The sequence below is a fragment of the Delphinus delphis genome, chromosome 3, assembly GCF_949987515.2.
Source record: "Delphinus delphis chromosome 3, mDelDel1.2, whole genome shotgun sequence".
NCBI lineage: Eukaryota > Metazoa > Chordata > Mammalia > Artiodactyla > Delphinidae > Delphinus > Delphinus delphis.
This window is the reverse complement of record NC_082685.1, coordinates 18,084,511-18,098,921: the sequence shown is the minus strand read 5'-3', so window position 1 is coordinate 18,098,921 and position 14,411 is coordinate 18,084,511. Positions and strand designations below refer to the sequence as shown.

The window sequence follows — 14,411 nt, the reverse complement described above, 5'->3', positions numbered from 1 at the left end:
ACAGGTAGGGGGAGAGTAGAGTTAGGAGGACATGGCTGGCCAACCACATCCAGGAGGGCTGGCACTAGACAGATATCCGGACGCAGAGGGACTGTGGCCCCACCTGCTGGCCCATCGTCTCTGGAACGGAGCATTCTGTGCCTTGCACAGAGCATAGGAGCCTAGGGACAGTGCGGTGTGTTTGGCTGTGGGCTCAGGAGCAACCCCCGTGGGAAAGGAGGGGTCGTTCCACCGACCTGGAGCAATCAGACCATAAGTCTGAACATGACAGTCCGTGGAGAGTAGCTGTCAGGGCCAAGGGTGCCAAGCCAGACACACAGAACGCCTCAGAGCCAAAGGTCGCATCACGGACCAATATTTCTGTAAGTACATCTAAAAGGAATTTTCTAGAAAAGGGAAATGTGACAAAAACCAAGATTATACAAAAATACCGGCCCCTGGGCTTCCCTGGTGGCGCAGTGGTGGAGAGTCCGCCTGCCGATGCAGGGGACACGGGTTCGTGCCCCGGTCCGGGAAGATCCCACATGCCACGGAGCGGCTAGGCCCGTGAGCCATGGCCGCTGAGCCTACGCGTCCGGAGCCTGTGCTCCGCAACGGGAGAGGCCACAACAGTGAGAGGCCCGCGTACCACAAAAAAAAAAAAAAAAAAAATACCGGCCCCGACTTTTTATTATTAAATTCCACAGACATAAAATCACTCCATCAAACTGCTATAAAAGTTTCCCATTTCTGTGCTTGTGCTTATCTCGTTGTGGGTGATAAGTTTGTGTCCACTGGTCACAGACTCCACTTGGCACAGTGCTGGGGATGAGGCCCTGTTTTTAGGTGTCCGAGGGACCTCAGGGAAGTGGGAAGCATGCCTCCTGAGCAGGTGGATCCTGGGACCTGCCTGCCTGCTCCCAGGACTGGAGCAACAGCTCCCCATGAACTCACCAGTAAACAAGATTGTTTCGGAGTGGTGAGCGCCATGGGGTGCCCTGGATGGGGTGACCCAGCAGGAGACTGCCTGGCTGGGATTCACGTAAATGGAATGAGCTCTGCTTGTTCAAGGAAAAGCCAGGAGGGGCTTCTAGATGGGATTGGGGAGTAGAGTTTGGCTCACGGAGAGGATGGATTCTGATGAGCTGCTCCTCAAGGAGCCACACATTTCCTGTCAGTGAGTGAGGCCCTGTCCCTGGAAGACTTTAAGCATAGCAAGGCCGAGGTGACTGGAGCCAGGAGCCCTGCCAGGAGAGGGGCCTGAGCTGTGTCCCCCAAGGCCTGGCCAGAAGCGCTCTAGGGGCTGTGAGGCCGAGACCCAGACTTGGGGCAGAAAGTGGCCCGGTATTCAGATGCTGTTATTTATTCCAAGCTGTGATGGAAAGAGAGCAGCTTCCGTACCCTGCACTCCCCCTGTGCCTGTCCCCAGGCCTCGCCAAGGCTCCAGTGGGGATAAAATCAGTAGCACTTGTGCAAGTGACATGTTGTTTGTCTTCCAGCTTATGAGAAGCCTCTGAGTTATCTCAAGTTTTGCCTAAAACAACGTTTTTCTCCATTTCTTAAAAAAAAAAAAAAAAAACACAGCAGAAGAAAAGAGATTATCTTATTTTATACAATATGCCATCAGCCAGGGAGCAGAACACCGGCAACACTTGAGGGTTGCATAGCAACTGGCTTTTCAATTGATTTTTTTTTTTTTTGAGAAGGCACCAAAGCTACTGAACTGTTCTCATTTTAAATATTTCCTAAGATGATTAAAATCAAAGCAAATGGAAATCAGAGACTTGGGGACAATCAAAGAACATAAGGTATCTTGTCAGGTCAAGACAAAATATGGAATGCTCTTAGAAATTTTTCAGCGTTGGAGGGGAAGGGTCTGGGAAATTCTGACTGTGAGTCTCTTAGGGGAAGGCAAGAGAAGAGAATGCTGGGGCAGGGCTCAGTGTTCAAGGACCCAGTGCCACCATCTGCTTACTGCATGTCCTGGGCCATTGCCTACCTGCTCTGGACCTCCGCTTCCCTGACTGTGTGAGGGGCAGTGTAGGGGATTCAGAACACCCCAGGGACAGCCCCTGGTTTCCCCAGAGTCTGGGTCCCAGCCCCCAATCAGATGGGGGCCAAGCATGGTGTCCAGCCCCCACCCCCACCCCCAGTCATTGCGGCCCACCTCCTGAGCCAGACTCTCCATGGTCCAGAGAAGAACAGGAAGCATTAGGGCCAGATGTGCCCCATAGGCTTGAGCTGGGAAGGTTCATGTGAAGAATCCTGAGCTGGCTTTCTCTGGGAATAGCTTCCCAGCCTCTGGGAGGATGTCTGGAATGTTCCTTGATGATATGGGGGTCCTGAGCAGAGAAATAAGGATCATGCCTTCCAGCCCTCACTGGTATTGGGGTTGCCTGTCATGAGGTTTGAGCTCCAGGCACCGCCTTGTCCACTGGAGCTGCCTGGAGAAGACCCCCAGCCTCGGGGAAGCCTGTGCTGCACCCAGCCTGGGGCTTGGTGTTAATTCTGGCCCTGTTGATCCTTGTGGGACCTTCAGTGAGCTATTTACTCTCACTGAGCCTTAGTGTCCCCTGTAAGGTGAGTGCACACTAGCAATGACAACAGGAACAAGGATATTCATACAGTCACAGCCTGCAGTGCCCTCTTTGGCTCAGACCCTGTCTGCAGCCCCTTATGTGATGTCACACACTTCACCCTCACAGCAGCTCTCTGGGGCAGTCACCTCATCACCTTTACCTGCCAGGACAGGTGAGTGGCCTACCGAAGTCACACAGCGGTGAGCAGCTTTGCTGGGCTGTTATTCCACAGGCTGGGGAACATGAGCTCCGGGCTCTTTGGCTATGCTCCCCCCAGAGGGCATTTTGCTGCCCCCCACCCTGGGGATGCTGGTGGCATGTAGCAGGTAGAGGCTGGGATGCTGCTCAGCGTCCTTCAGTGCACAGGACAGTCCCCACTGCAGAGAATCACCTGGCCCCAAGGGCCAGCAGTACCAAGGTTGAGAATTGACCTCTGCTTTCTTTTTTTTTTTTAATTTATTTTTATTTTATTATTATTTTTTTAATATCTTTATTGGGGTATAATTGCTTTACAATGGTGTGTTAGTTTCTGCTTTATAACAAAGTGAATCAGTTATACATATACATATGTTCCCATATCTCTTCCCTCTTGGACCTCTGCTTTCTTGAACCCAGCCGATCTGGACTCCACTCTGTGCACGCTGTCCTGTTTTGTGCATCTTTGGGAGGGCGGATTGGGCAGGAGACGCTCTGGGGTCATGGCAGTTGAGAAGGCTTCGGTGGGCTTCAGCTGGATCCATGGGACATGAGCCAAGAGGCAGAGACAAAGAACATTGTGGGTGCTGATCACCATGGACAGAAGCGCCTGAGCTCCCAGCTCGGTGCTGCAGTTGTGCCCACTTTGCAGATGGGAAGCCCAGGACAGTGAGGTAACTTGTCCAAGAACACAGGGCAGATGACAGATGAGCAGGCCTCCAACCCCAGGGCCCTGAGCTGCCCAGGTGAGCCCCACCTGTCACTTGCAGGTGCCCTGGTGGGCAGGGTTTGTGGTCTGAGGGGCTCCCTGATATGCCCCCAAGCCTGCAGAGCCTCCAGGCTGCTGGTCCCACTTTTCTCCTGTCTCCTTGACTGAGGGAGGTAAGAGCATAAATGTAATTCAGCTCATTCTGGAGCAAACAATGGAAATGTCAGAGAGCAGTGATAGGAGCAGAACTTTCTGCTCAGATCTTAACTGATTTGTTTAATGTGGGACCACAGAGGCTGTCAGGGGCTTCCGTGGTCCCCCTTGAACCCGTGCCCTGGCGTCTCAGAGCAGAGCCCTGGGATCCAGGCGTCCCACCGGCTGAGGCCCCGCGCTGCTGTTCCTGCGGCAGCAGCGCCACCTGGTGGCCACCTTGGCTCTCGCCCTTCCTTTCTTGTCCCGCCTGCCTAAGGGAGATGGCCCTGCGGACAGAACACCTTCAGAGGTGGCGTGGCTTCCAGGCCCACCTCCACCTCTTTCTAGCGGTAGGACTTGGGGTGAGTTACTTCAGTTGTCTGAGACACGGTTTCTCATCCGGAGAACAGGTCAATAACAGCATCTATATCTTAAGGCAATTATACATTTTAAATTAGATGATACGTGTGAACGCAGAGCCCACTGCTACCACCCAGCCCCAGGGTGCATAAATGCCCTGTGTACTGTAAAAACAGTTCCATGCACTATGGACAGCTGGCACCCTTGGCTCCCTCGGGAGGAGGGAGGCTGGTCTGTGAGATCCCGGCTGGTTCTGGGGCCACTCCCTTACTGGGCCTGGGGTGCTGCCCCCTGGAACACCATGGCCCTCTGTGCAGTCCTCAGCCCAGCACAGGTGGGAACAGGCAGAGAAGCCAATGCAAAAAGGAGCAGATAGACGACTTTGGGGCCAGGAGGATGCAGATGACTCCAGTGAGATGGGTGTGAGAATCTTAACTGCAATAGCAACTGTCTCAGCCTCTCTCCATCACTTCTGAAGGAGAAATAGACACGTCTCCTTTCCTCGCTCAGATGAGGAGTACAGCTCACGTGCTGTGTGATACATAGCAAAGGCACGGGGTGGAGGCGTCTGAGGGCTGTGGATGTGGGCCGGGTGGCAGAGGAGTATGGGGAGATCTCACTAGAGCCCAAGTGACCCTCGTGGGTGCCCAGACCTCCCTCCTGGGCCCTCTGCCTGGACATCTCTGTCTGTGAGGAGCCCTTCAAGGCAGGCGGAACCTATGGGAAGGCTGGCAGCTCTCAGGAAGTAGGAGAAGTAGGTAGAGGAAAGGCTGAGCCTGGGGTGCTGGCTTCTGCCTAGAAGCTCGTGGGTGGTTGTTTGGAGGCTGCCACTAGGCAAGCCTGCTTCAGCCGTTTTTTCGTTCTTTTGAACCTCAGTTCTACTGACCTAACTTGAGTCCCAGGCTGCCTCTGGACTGTTCCCCCAGGAGCTGCACCCCGAGAAGCAGGAGAGCTCCCCAAAGGAAAACTGCTGAACTTTTACCGAGGAAACAAGCTGGGCCCAAAAGGATGATCCCTGGCCTGTGTCCCGGCATGCTGCAGACCCCACCTTTCCCTGCGAGTGTGTGGTCCTCTCCCCATGCCTCCTCTGCAAGCCCCACTGCCAGAAACCATCCTCCTTCTCTTACCAGGCGACACCTCTCTTGCTCATCTCCTGCCACCCCGTGGTCCTGACTGCTGAGACATTACACCAGACAACACCCCCATCCATCTCAGCAAATGTCCCCCTCCCCTCCCCCCTCCCTCCTCACTGACTCAGAGAGCTCTTTCTAAAATGCACATGCATCTGGCACCTGCCACAGAGCACAAGGCACACTGCACCCTCCTGAACTCTCCAGACCCTATGAAGATCCCAGCCCTTAGCTCCTTGGTGGCCATCTGAGATGGGTCAGATCCTTGAGAAAGTTGGGACATGAGCAGAGAAATAGAAAGTACAGCAGCTCTGCACCTTGGATGCCGGAACACTGACATCACCCTCCTCCTCCATGTCTCAGGGTCCTGTCTAGGCTGCAGGTCCCAGGGCCCAGCGCATGGCCATTGTTTTCTGTGACCTGCCTCCCCAGGGCCATCTCGTCCTGGTGTAGCCCCTCCAAGCCCTTCTCTCTGCCCCTTCTCTTGGGGAGTCTCCTCAGAACCCAAAAGCCAGGAGGGGGTCCCAGACAACTTCTGCTCTGGACCCTGCAATGCAAACCCCCATGGGGCTGGAGAACGGAAGTGGCAGTCTGTTTCTTGGAGTGGAGGAAGGAAGACGAGGCAAGAACAAAACGCAAATCAATATTTCAATAAATTATCCTATCCTGCCGCAGCAGTGAGATCACGGTGGCTGCTGAGAGGGGCTGGGAACCTGGGCTGAACCCAGGAGCCTGGGAGGCAAGTGTCTGGGAGGCAAGAGGTGCTCGCCAGTGTGCCAGTGTCGGGTCCAACCTGCTAAGGCCTTTTCTCCAGGGTTCTCAACCTGGTAACCTGAGAGATGTGTTTTCTTTTGTCCACAGAACTTATTTTAACTTGAGTCCGTGTTTTCCAGGAGGTACGCTTCTTTGTAAAATGTGAACATTGGCCTGAGTAGTCAGATCTGGCAGCCCTGGGCTCTGTCCATTGCATGCCATGCCGATGGGGCTGGCGCTGAGTGTTGTTGCCCCTTCAGCTGGGCGTAGGCTCCTTGGTTGGCCACAGTCCTCGCCACTCCTTATCCCCCCAACTTCTTTACCATAACAGGGAAATACTCTTCTGGAACCTTACCCCTTCTGAACTGGCAAATGAAAGACAGACTCGTTTTTCCTTAGAACCAACCTGCCTCACTGACTTACATCACCGGCCTTGGCCTGTGGGCATTTGGGTTTGCAACGCCCACCCAGCACGTCCCACGAGCCCACCCGCTGAGCAGTCAGGCCTCTCTCTGAGTCCCCAGCTTGTTTGTTCTCACCCTGTTTCAGCCTTTGCCTCTGTCCCCAACTCCATGGCCTTATTTCTGCTCTCTGGCCCTGACACAGTGTGTCTTTCTGACTGGGCTCTTGACTCCTTGTCAAAGATGTGACCAGAGCTTCTCTCCCACTGGTGTTGGACATACCAGCTGGACCCTGGAGAACAGCCACTGGCTTTCCTTTGCCAGCCAGTGCCCTTGACTGAGCTTCCCACGATTCTCCAAGGAGGAAGTCCCCTGCTCGTGCTCTTCCAGCTGCAAGTGACAACAACACAACTCAAATTGACTTTCATGGGAGGAATTTCCTGACACACAATATATGAGACACATATGTGCTGCAGACAGCTTCTGGAATGGCCCCTGGTGAGCCCACATCTTGGTATTCACTCCCCGGTGTGGTCCCCTCCCTGTGGGTTTGGGCAGGACTGAGATTTGCATCTAAATGGACAGAGACTTCTGTCTTGGATGTGCCCTATCAGTGCTATCTCTTGGGTCACTCGTGCTGGGGGGAGCAAGCTGCCCCGTGTGACTGCTTTGTGGTGAGGTCCATGTGCCCGTGAGGAACTGGATCCTGCCAGTAACCACGTGAGTGAATGTGGGAGTGGGTCTTCCCCAGGGGAGCCTTCGGATGAGACTGCAGCCCCAGTCTCAGCTGCCAGCACTCTCATGGGAGACCTTGAGCCAGAAGACCCCGCTAGATTGCCTTTGGATTCCTAACCCAGAAGCCATGAGATAAGTGTTTGAGGTTTTTCAGACCATAAAGTTTGGAAGTAACTCATTTTGTGGCAATAGATAACAAACAGGCCTGGGGTAGACTGGCCTCAGGCCTGGGGGAGCCAGGTGGTTGTGTGAAGATACCAGGAACTGACCTCTCTCCACCCCAGGCCCTGCTCTATCTATGCTGGCTTCTTCCTCCCCTGGGGTCTCCTCCCCTAGTGGCAGCTCCAGGCTTGCAGTCTCACACCTTTCCAACTCCTTGGCCCCAACCATCCTTTGCTGGGAAGGTGCAGGGTGGGGTTGGCTGGGCCTGAGCCCTCCCACCCCTGAGCCTAGGGTCAGACCCAGATTAACAGAGAGGATATTTTACCAAAGGGGGACTGGGCTGCTGTTGTCAGAAGAGCCCAGGCAAAAGTAGCCGCAATCTACCAGGGGAACAATCCCCTGATGTTTGGGCTGAGAGACATGGCCCTGAGGGAAACAAGGCCCTTTTGTTGGAGATGGACTAACAAGGCTCTGAACTGGTTTGGGACTTTGTGGAGCCGGGGGAGTCCCACTCCAGTGGGGGCTCTGCGGCCATCCTTGATCAAGTGGTCATCAGTGGCCTTTGTGATCACCCTCTGATCGGGACTTGGGCTGGCAATCTGAAGCCCAGTGGGGTCCATACTCAAGCACCAAATCAGATCCACCCATGAGGGTCCCTTCCTTCTCATTCCACCCAAAGGTCCTTCCCTAGAAAGGAGAGTCTTTCACTCACTTCCTCCTCCAGAGCTGTGGCCTCTCAAGGTTTTCTGGAGACAGTGATCACCTGGCAGGGTCTTGAGCTACCTGCTTGGATGAGATATAGATGCCACGTCCCCTTCCTCTGCCCTTTCTGTGTCAGGCGGGGTGGGCCGTGCTGTGCTGCAGAAACAAACAAGCTCCATGTCCCCGCAGTTTACAACAACAAAGATTGATTTCCCCCTCACACTTGTATGTTCATTGTGAATTGGCAGAGGACTCTGGTCTCATTGTCACTCAAGGCTTAGGTGACAGAGCAGCTACCATCTCAACATGCTGGTTCACATGCCAACAAGGAGAGATCTCTGGAGGCGCTCATGTGGGCAATTAAGTGCTTGGACCGGGAAGAGACACACGTCACTTTTACTCACAGCTAATTGGCCAGAGCTCGTCACATGCTTCTCCGAATCACAAGGGGGGCAGGAGTGTACCTCCCTTCCCCTTTTCCAGCATCCTCTGGGCTGTCCACCTCTGTGCCAATGTCTAACAGGTCCTGGCCACCAGACCTCTCGCTCCAGTCTATGACTGACTTCATTAGGACTCAACTACATCTTTTTTTTTTCTTTTTTAAAAAAATTTATTTATTTTATTTTATTTATTTTTGGCTGCGTTGGGTCTTTGTTGCTGTGCGCGGGCTTTCTCTAGTTGCGGTGAGCAGGGGCTACTCTTCGTTGAGGCACACGGGCTTCTCATTGCGGTGGCTTCTCTTGTTGCGGGGCATGGGCTGTAGGTGCGTGGGCTTCAGTAGTTGTGGCACGCAGGCTCAGTAGTTGTGGCTCTCAGGCTCTAGAGTGCAGGCTCAGTAGTTGTGGTGCACAGGCTTAGTTGCTCTGCGGCATGTGGAATCTTCCCAGACTAGGGCTCAAACCTGTGTCCCCTGCATTGGCAGGCAGATTCTTAACCACTGTGCCACCAGGGAAGCCCCTCAACTATATCTTATTAAAACAAGTAATCTCATCTCTCAGGAGCAATTGACTCTGTGCTTAGGACTTGGGAACTGGTCTGCCATCTTTTAAGCCATTGACTTGGGTAACTCACGAGATGCCTGGTAATGACTAGTCCTCCCTGGCCTTGAATCGTTCTTCCTTCTTCTGCAACATGCTGGCTTACTAACAATACCCTATATCTTATTCTCTGCTACTTATACACAAAAAGAGAAATATGTGGCTCTGCTTGATGGATATATTTATGCAAGAGAAGAGACAAAACATCTGCTTACGTGTCTACCAAAGAATGCATAGTTCTACTTTATGGACAGATGTATCCTTAAAGTGGAAAAGAACGTGCCCAGTACTCTCTGCCTAGAGGGAACCACTTTGATGGTGGGAGTATGTGGTGAGAGCAGAAACTGGAGTGTCTGCTGTGAGGATTGTGGAGAGAAAAGGGATGAGTGCAGCTTATAGGAGACTTGATTTTGAGATGATACAGTGTATGTTTTATTTGTGGAGGAAGTTTAGCGCAGTGGATTGAATATAAACTTTGGTTTCAGGCTTCCTAGCTGTGTAACCTGGGGCAAGTTACTTGACCTCTCTGAGCCTCAGTTTCTTGCCTCTTCGGGTGGTTGTGAAGACTGAATGAGAGAGTGAATGCCAATGCCATGGTGCAGATCAGGCTGCAGTGCTGCCAGTTTAGCAGCCAGCCTTGGCTAGTAGGTATGTGTCATGACACAAAATGGAATGTGGTTGCTCCCAGTGGCTTCCTGTCCGTGGATCCTGAGGGAATTATCCCTGTGCTCCTGTTCCTTATGTGGCTCCTTTGCTGTATCTGCTGCAAGGTTTTTCCCTCCCTTGTGTCGTTTTTTGCAAATAGCTTCTATCAAGGGGAAAGCGCAGGTCTCTGGGCTTGTAGTCATACTGGGAGTTCTGTCTCCCCTGTCCTGGAGCCTGCCAGAACGTAAGCTCTTCAGGGTGACCGAGGTTCATTGCATTTGCCTCCTGGCCAGGGCCTGCACAGAGCAGGGGCTGAATAGGATGCAGGGGCCCTGGAGGTGGGCTGGGCTGAATGGACTCTTTGAGGCTTTAGACGGCCTCAGAGCTTGGCTCCCACGTCTCACCTGAAATTGTGCAGTGACTTTGTGTGGAAACTCGTGCAGGTATGTGGAAAGGCCGGGGAGCCTTTCCATCCACTCAGGAGAATGGAGCGAAGTGGGAGGGGGTCTTGAGAACGGACTGGGCTTAGCGCCACCTGGCCCAGGTCCCCGGTAGATGGGGTCTGCTCAGCTCCCATCAGGACCACCAGACGCCAACCCCTCTGTTTGTCTCTCCTGCCCCTGCAGTCCCTGAGCCTCATTGAGATTGGGAACCCCTCTCAGAGTCTGGAGAACGTTTGCCGCTGGGCCTACCTCCAGCAGAAGCCAGACTCCGGCCACGATGAGTACCATGATCATGCCATATTCCTCACACGGCAGGACTTCGGGCCTTCAGGCATGCAAGGTGAGCCCCTGGCCCTGCGAGGGCCCCCTGGCAACTGTGGCCCGGGCTGGGAAGGGTGTCTGGGCAAGCGGGCCTGTGTCGAGGGGGAAGGGTAAGTGCTAGTGACCTCCTAGCTCTTGCAAACCACCAGGAACTCTGACCTTTCCCCCAGGAAACTGCATCTCTGGGAGGGACAGAGAGGACCAAAGGTAGTGAAATGGGCAGAGTCTGGGGCTGGCAGCCTCAACCCAGACAGGATCTGAGGCTGGGTTTCAGAGTTTTTTGCTTCCTCCAGCTTTCACAAAACAAATTTGAATAAATTTTCAATCTTTAACAGTTAAGAAACTTTACTTAAAAATTCAAACTGTATAAAACAGATCTAAAAGAAAAAATTGAAGGTCTACGATCATCGTTGAAGATTTTCACACATAGCAAGGCCGCACACCACACTGTGATGGATCTCGTTTGGAAGTGAGCAAAATGAATCTGTGGTGTTAACAGTCAGGAGTGGTCAGGAGGGAGAGAGTCGCTGTTGGAAGAAAGAAGAGGCTTCTGCAGTGTGGGGACAGTTTTATTTCTTGATCAGGGAGGTGGCTACACAGGTGTGATCACTTTGTGATAATTCACTAGTTGTGTCCTTATGATTTGTGCATTCTTATGGCGTATATTATACTTCGAAAGAAAGAGCTTTAACGACCTATATAAAAATGTATATTCAGGGGAGTGGACCCTGTTTCACTTCACCCCCATCCTCTACAGATAGTCGTTTTTATTAGTTTCTAGTTGATCATTCCAGTGATCCTTTTTTTTTTTTTTTTCCGGTACGTGGGCCTCTCACTGTTGTGGCCTCTCCCATTGCGGAGCACAGGCTCCGGACACGCAGGCCCAGCGGCCATGGCTCACGGGCCCAGCCGCTCTGCGGCATGTGGGATCCTCCCGGACCGGGGCACGAACCTGTGTCCCCTGCATCGGCAGGCGGACTCTGAACCACTGTGCCATCAGGGAAGCCCCAGGGATCCTTTTTATAAAAATAAGCATATTTATCTGATATAGGTGCTGATTCCTTCCAGCACTTTCTTCCATGACTTATTTCATATGCACCGCTCTGCTCTCTTAACCTGCAGCTTCTCTCTGCCAACCACTTGTCATATTCACGTAAATAGAAAGACTTCTTAAGTGACCCCTGATCAGAGCTAGGATTAGTTCATGTTAACAGAACACCTCTGAGGCACTACTGTTGCCCCCTTTGCCGTGCAGATCAGCACCACAGTGGGAAGCAGGTGGGAACAGAGGGTGTGACCCCAGATCCCACCAAGCACAGAATACGGCTCCTAGTTGGTGTGGGTGCCTCCCCACTGGGAGGGGGCTGCTAGCTCCCCTTCAAGCCCTACACCAGTGTGGCCAGCTGACAGACAGAGCACCCTGTCTGCCCTTGGTCCAAGTGAGAGCTCTAATAGGGAGCAGAATTGTTCCATAGGAGAGAAGCCAATACAACCTTTGTATTAAGTGACCTCATTCTTCATTTAAAAATGTGAAAGGATAGCCAAGGATTACCAGACATGAAAAAAACGATAGGATGAAAAGGATGGACCAAGATGCAAAATAAAATTATAAAACTGACGCCAGAGGAAACAGATAATTTAAAGAAGGGAAAAGTACAGTTTATAAAGTAATATCCCCAGAATGAGGGACTATATCTGTAAACCCAGAACAGATTGCAAGGAAGAATTAGAGAACAAAGGGTTTTCATTAAATTAAAGATTTGACGGTGTCGACTAAAAAATTAAATGCCCAACCTAAAGGCTGAGTCACAGAAATTTTTAGGACTTCAAGCCCGGGAGGCAGCATCTCAAGTAACCCTGAGAGAACTGCTTCGAGGAGGCGAGGGGGTAGCTAGGATACACAGGAGTTTTGCACCAAAGGGCAGGTAATAAGAACAAAAGATTACTGTTAATTAAAGAATACTAGAAACCTCAAGTTAAGGCGTTTACTGCTTTTCTGTGTATGGGAAAATGCAAGAGTCTGGGCTCACTGAAGTCATTCCTTTGATATGCACCTCAGCTATCTGGAGCCAGTATCCTGTGTTTTCATATCCAGAGTTTCCTCAGGGCTCACCGTGGGGATTGGCTGAAGTCTGATGGCTGCTAGAAGACAGGTATTCTTTGCCTCAGGGTTCACCAGCTCACTGGTGGTGGCTGCAATCGCTGATTACTGTGACATCCTTTGTGGCAGGCAATATTCCATTTCTCAGTGGGTAAAATAGAAAATTCAAAAGCTGAAATAAAAAGTCTACGGATCGGGCTTCCCTGGTGGCGCAGTGGTTGAGAGTCCACCTGCCGATGCAGGGGACACGGGTTCGTGCCCCGGTCTGGGAAGATCCCACATGCCACGGAGCGGCTGCGCCCGTGAGCCATGGCCTCTGAGCCTGCGCGTCAGGAACCTGTGCTCCGCAACGGGAGACGCCACAACAGTGAGAGGCCCGCGTACTGCAAAAAAAAAAAAAAAAAAAAAAAAGTCAACGGATCCAAAAAGATTAAAATATGAGAGAAAAGTTGATGTAGAGGCTCAATCCAGGAAATACAATATCTATCTAAAAAGATTTCCAAAAAGAAAATAACAGCAGAATAAAATAAGAGGGAAGGATATAAAGCAAATAATACAGATACATTTTCAAGTCTTCAGATCCTAAAAGTTCATGTAACGCTAATGTAGGTGAATGAGAAATACTCATACTGAGGCACATATTCATGTGCAAGCTTTGCATGCAAAGGACGAAGAGAAGACCACAAAGGTTTGCTCTGGCGCTGATTGGAGAACAATCATCTCAAAATCTACAGAGCAAAGAATGCTTTACGACATAGATTTTCCTGTTTATTAGAAGGGAAAAAGACAATACGATGCTTTTACAGACAAGTCTGAAACCAGCACTCCCCCCTCACACTTCCTTCCCTTCTGTGCTTTTCTCTGGGAGCACGTTGCCTGGGACCTCCCTGTGGGGTCTCAGAAGAGTGAGACTGAGTCGGGGGTGTTGACTTAAAAAAGAATATATTCACAACGTGAGAGTTGCGAGTTAAGTTTTATTGGGGGCAAAATGAGGACTGCAGCCCGGGAGGACAGCGTTTCAGAAAACTCTGAAAAACTGCTCCAAGGAGGCGAGGGGAGGAGCTAGGATATAGAGGAGTTTTGCAACAAAGAGCAGGTAATTGGGAACATCAAAAGATTGTTGTTAAATAAAGAGAACCAGAGATCTCAAGGTAAGGAATTTAGCGTTTTTCTATGTATGGGAAGATGCAAGAGTCTGGGCTCACTAAAGTCATTCCTTTAATATGCACCTTAGCTATCTGGGGCCAGTATTTTTGAGTTTCCTCAGCGCTCACAGCAGGGAGTGGCTGCAGTCTGATGGCTGCTAGATGGCAGGTATTCTTTTCAGCCCTGAGTTTCCTCAGGCCTCACCAGTTCATGTTGGAGGGCTGCAATCATTGGTGACTGTGACATCCTTTGTTTATTAATATGGCAGGAAATATTCCATTTATAAATATTCCATTTATCAGAGGACAGGATGGCTTCTCACTTGGTGGGCCACTAGGACGCCCAGGCTTCTAAACAGAGGCCCCCTCTGGCACACAGAGGTCTGTATGTACTTCTGTATCTTGTCCAGGGGCAAGTGGCTAGGCCCTGTTCTCTGGATTTCCTCCATTTTGGGTGGGGTCATCATGTACTCCCATCACCCTCCCCATCCCCATGGGTGAGAATGTTGTCTTGTAAGGCTTCCCTGGGGACATCTTAAGACACCCCATGATCAGGCTCAGCCTAGTCAAGGGGGGTCATTCTTCCACGAACCAGCCATGACACAGGGAGGCCTTCCTGGCCTTCCTGCCTGGGTGGTTCAGGCTCATTCCTCAGCCCTGCCCTCATTCCCTGTCAGGCTCCATTCCCGACTTCTTCCTTGGACCACACACTCTAATTGGGCTGGCAAAACCCACTGTGTCTCCTTACTGTTACCTGTGAATTCAGTGGCTCTTCAGAAGCCCTTGAAGGGGTGGGGTGGGCCCACAGGGCTGCTGGAGGGC

At 51.7% G+C, this 14,411-nt stretch overlaps 1 protein-coding gene across 1 annotated transcript in view; it reads left to right on the top strand.

Annotated features, from left to right (window-relative positions):
* ADAMTS2 (ADAM metallopeptidase with thrombospondin type 1 motif 2) overlaps window positions 1-14,411 on the top strand; it is a 245,389-nt gene that overhangs the window by 186,397 nt on the left and 44,581 nt on the right. The window contains exon 6 of the mRNA XM_060008222.1: window positions 10,206-10,362. Coding sequence (XP_059864205.1) covers window positions 10,206-10,362 — 157 coding nt within the window. The remainder of the gene's footprint in view (window positions 1-10,205; window positions 10,363-14,411) is intronic.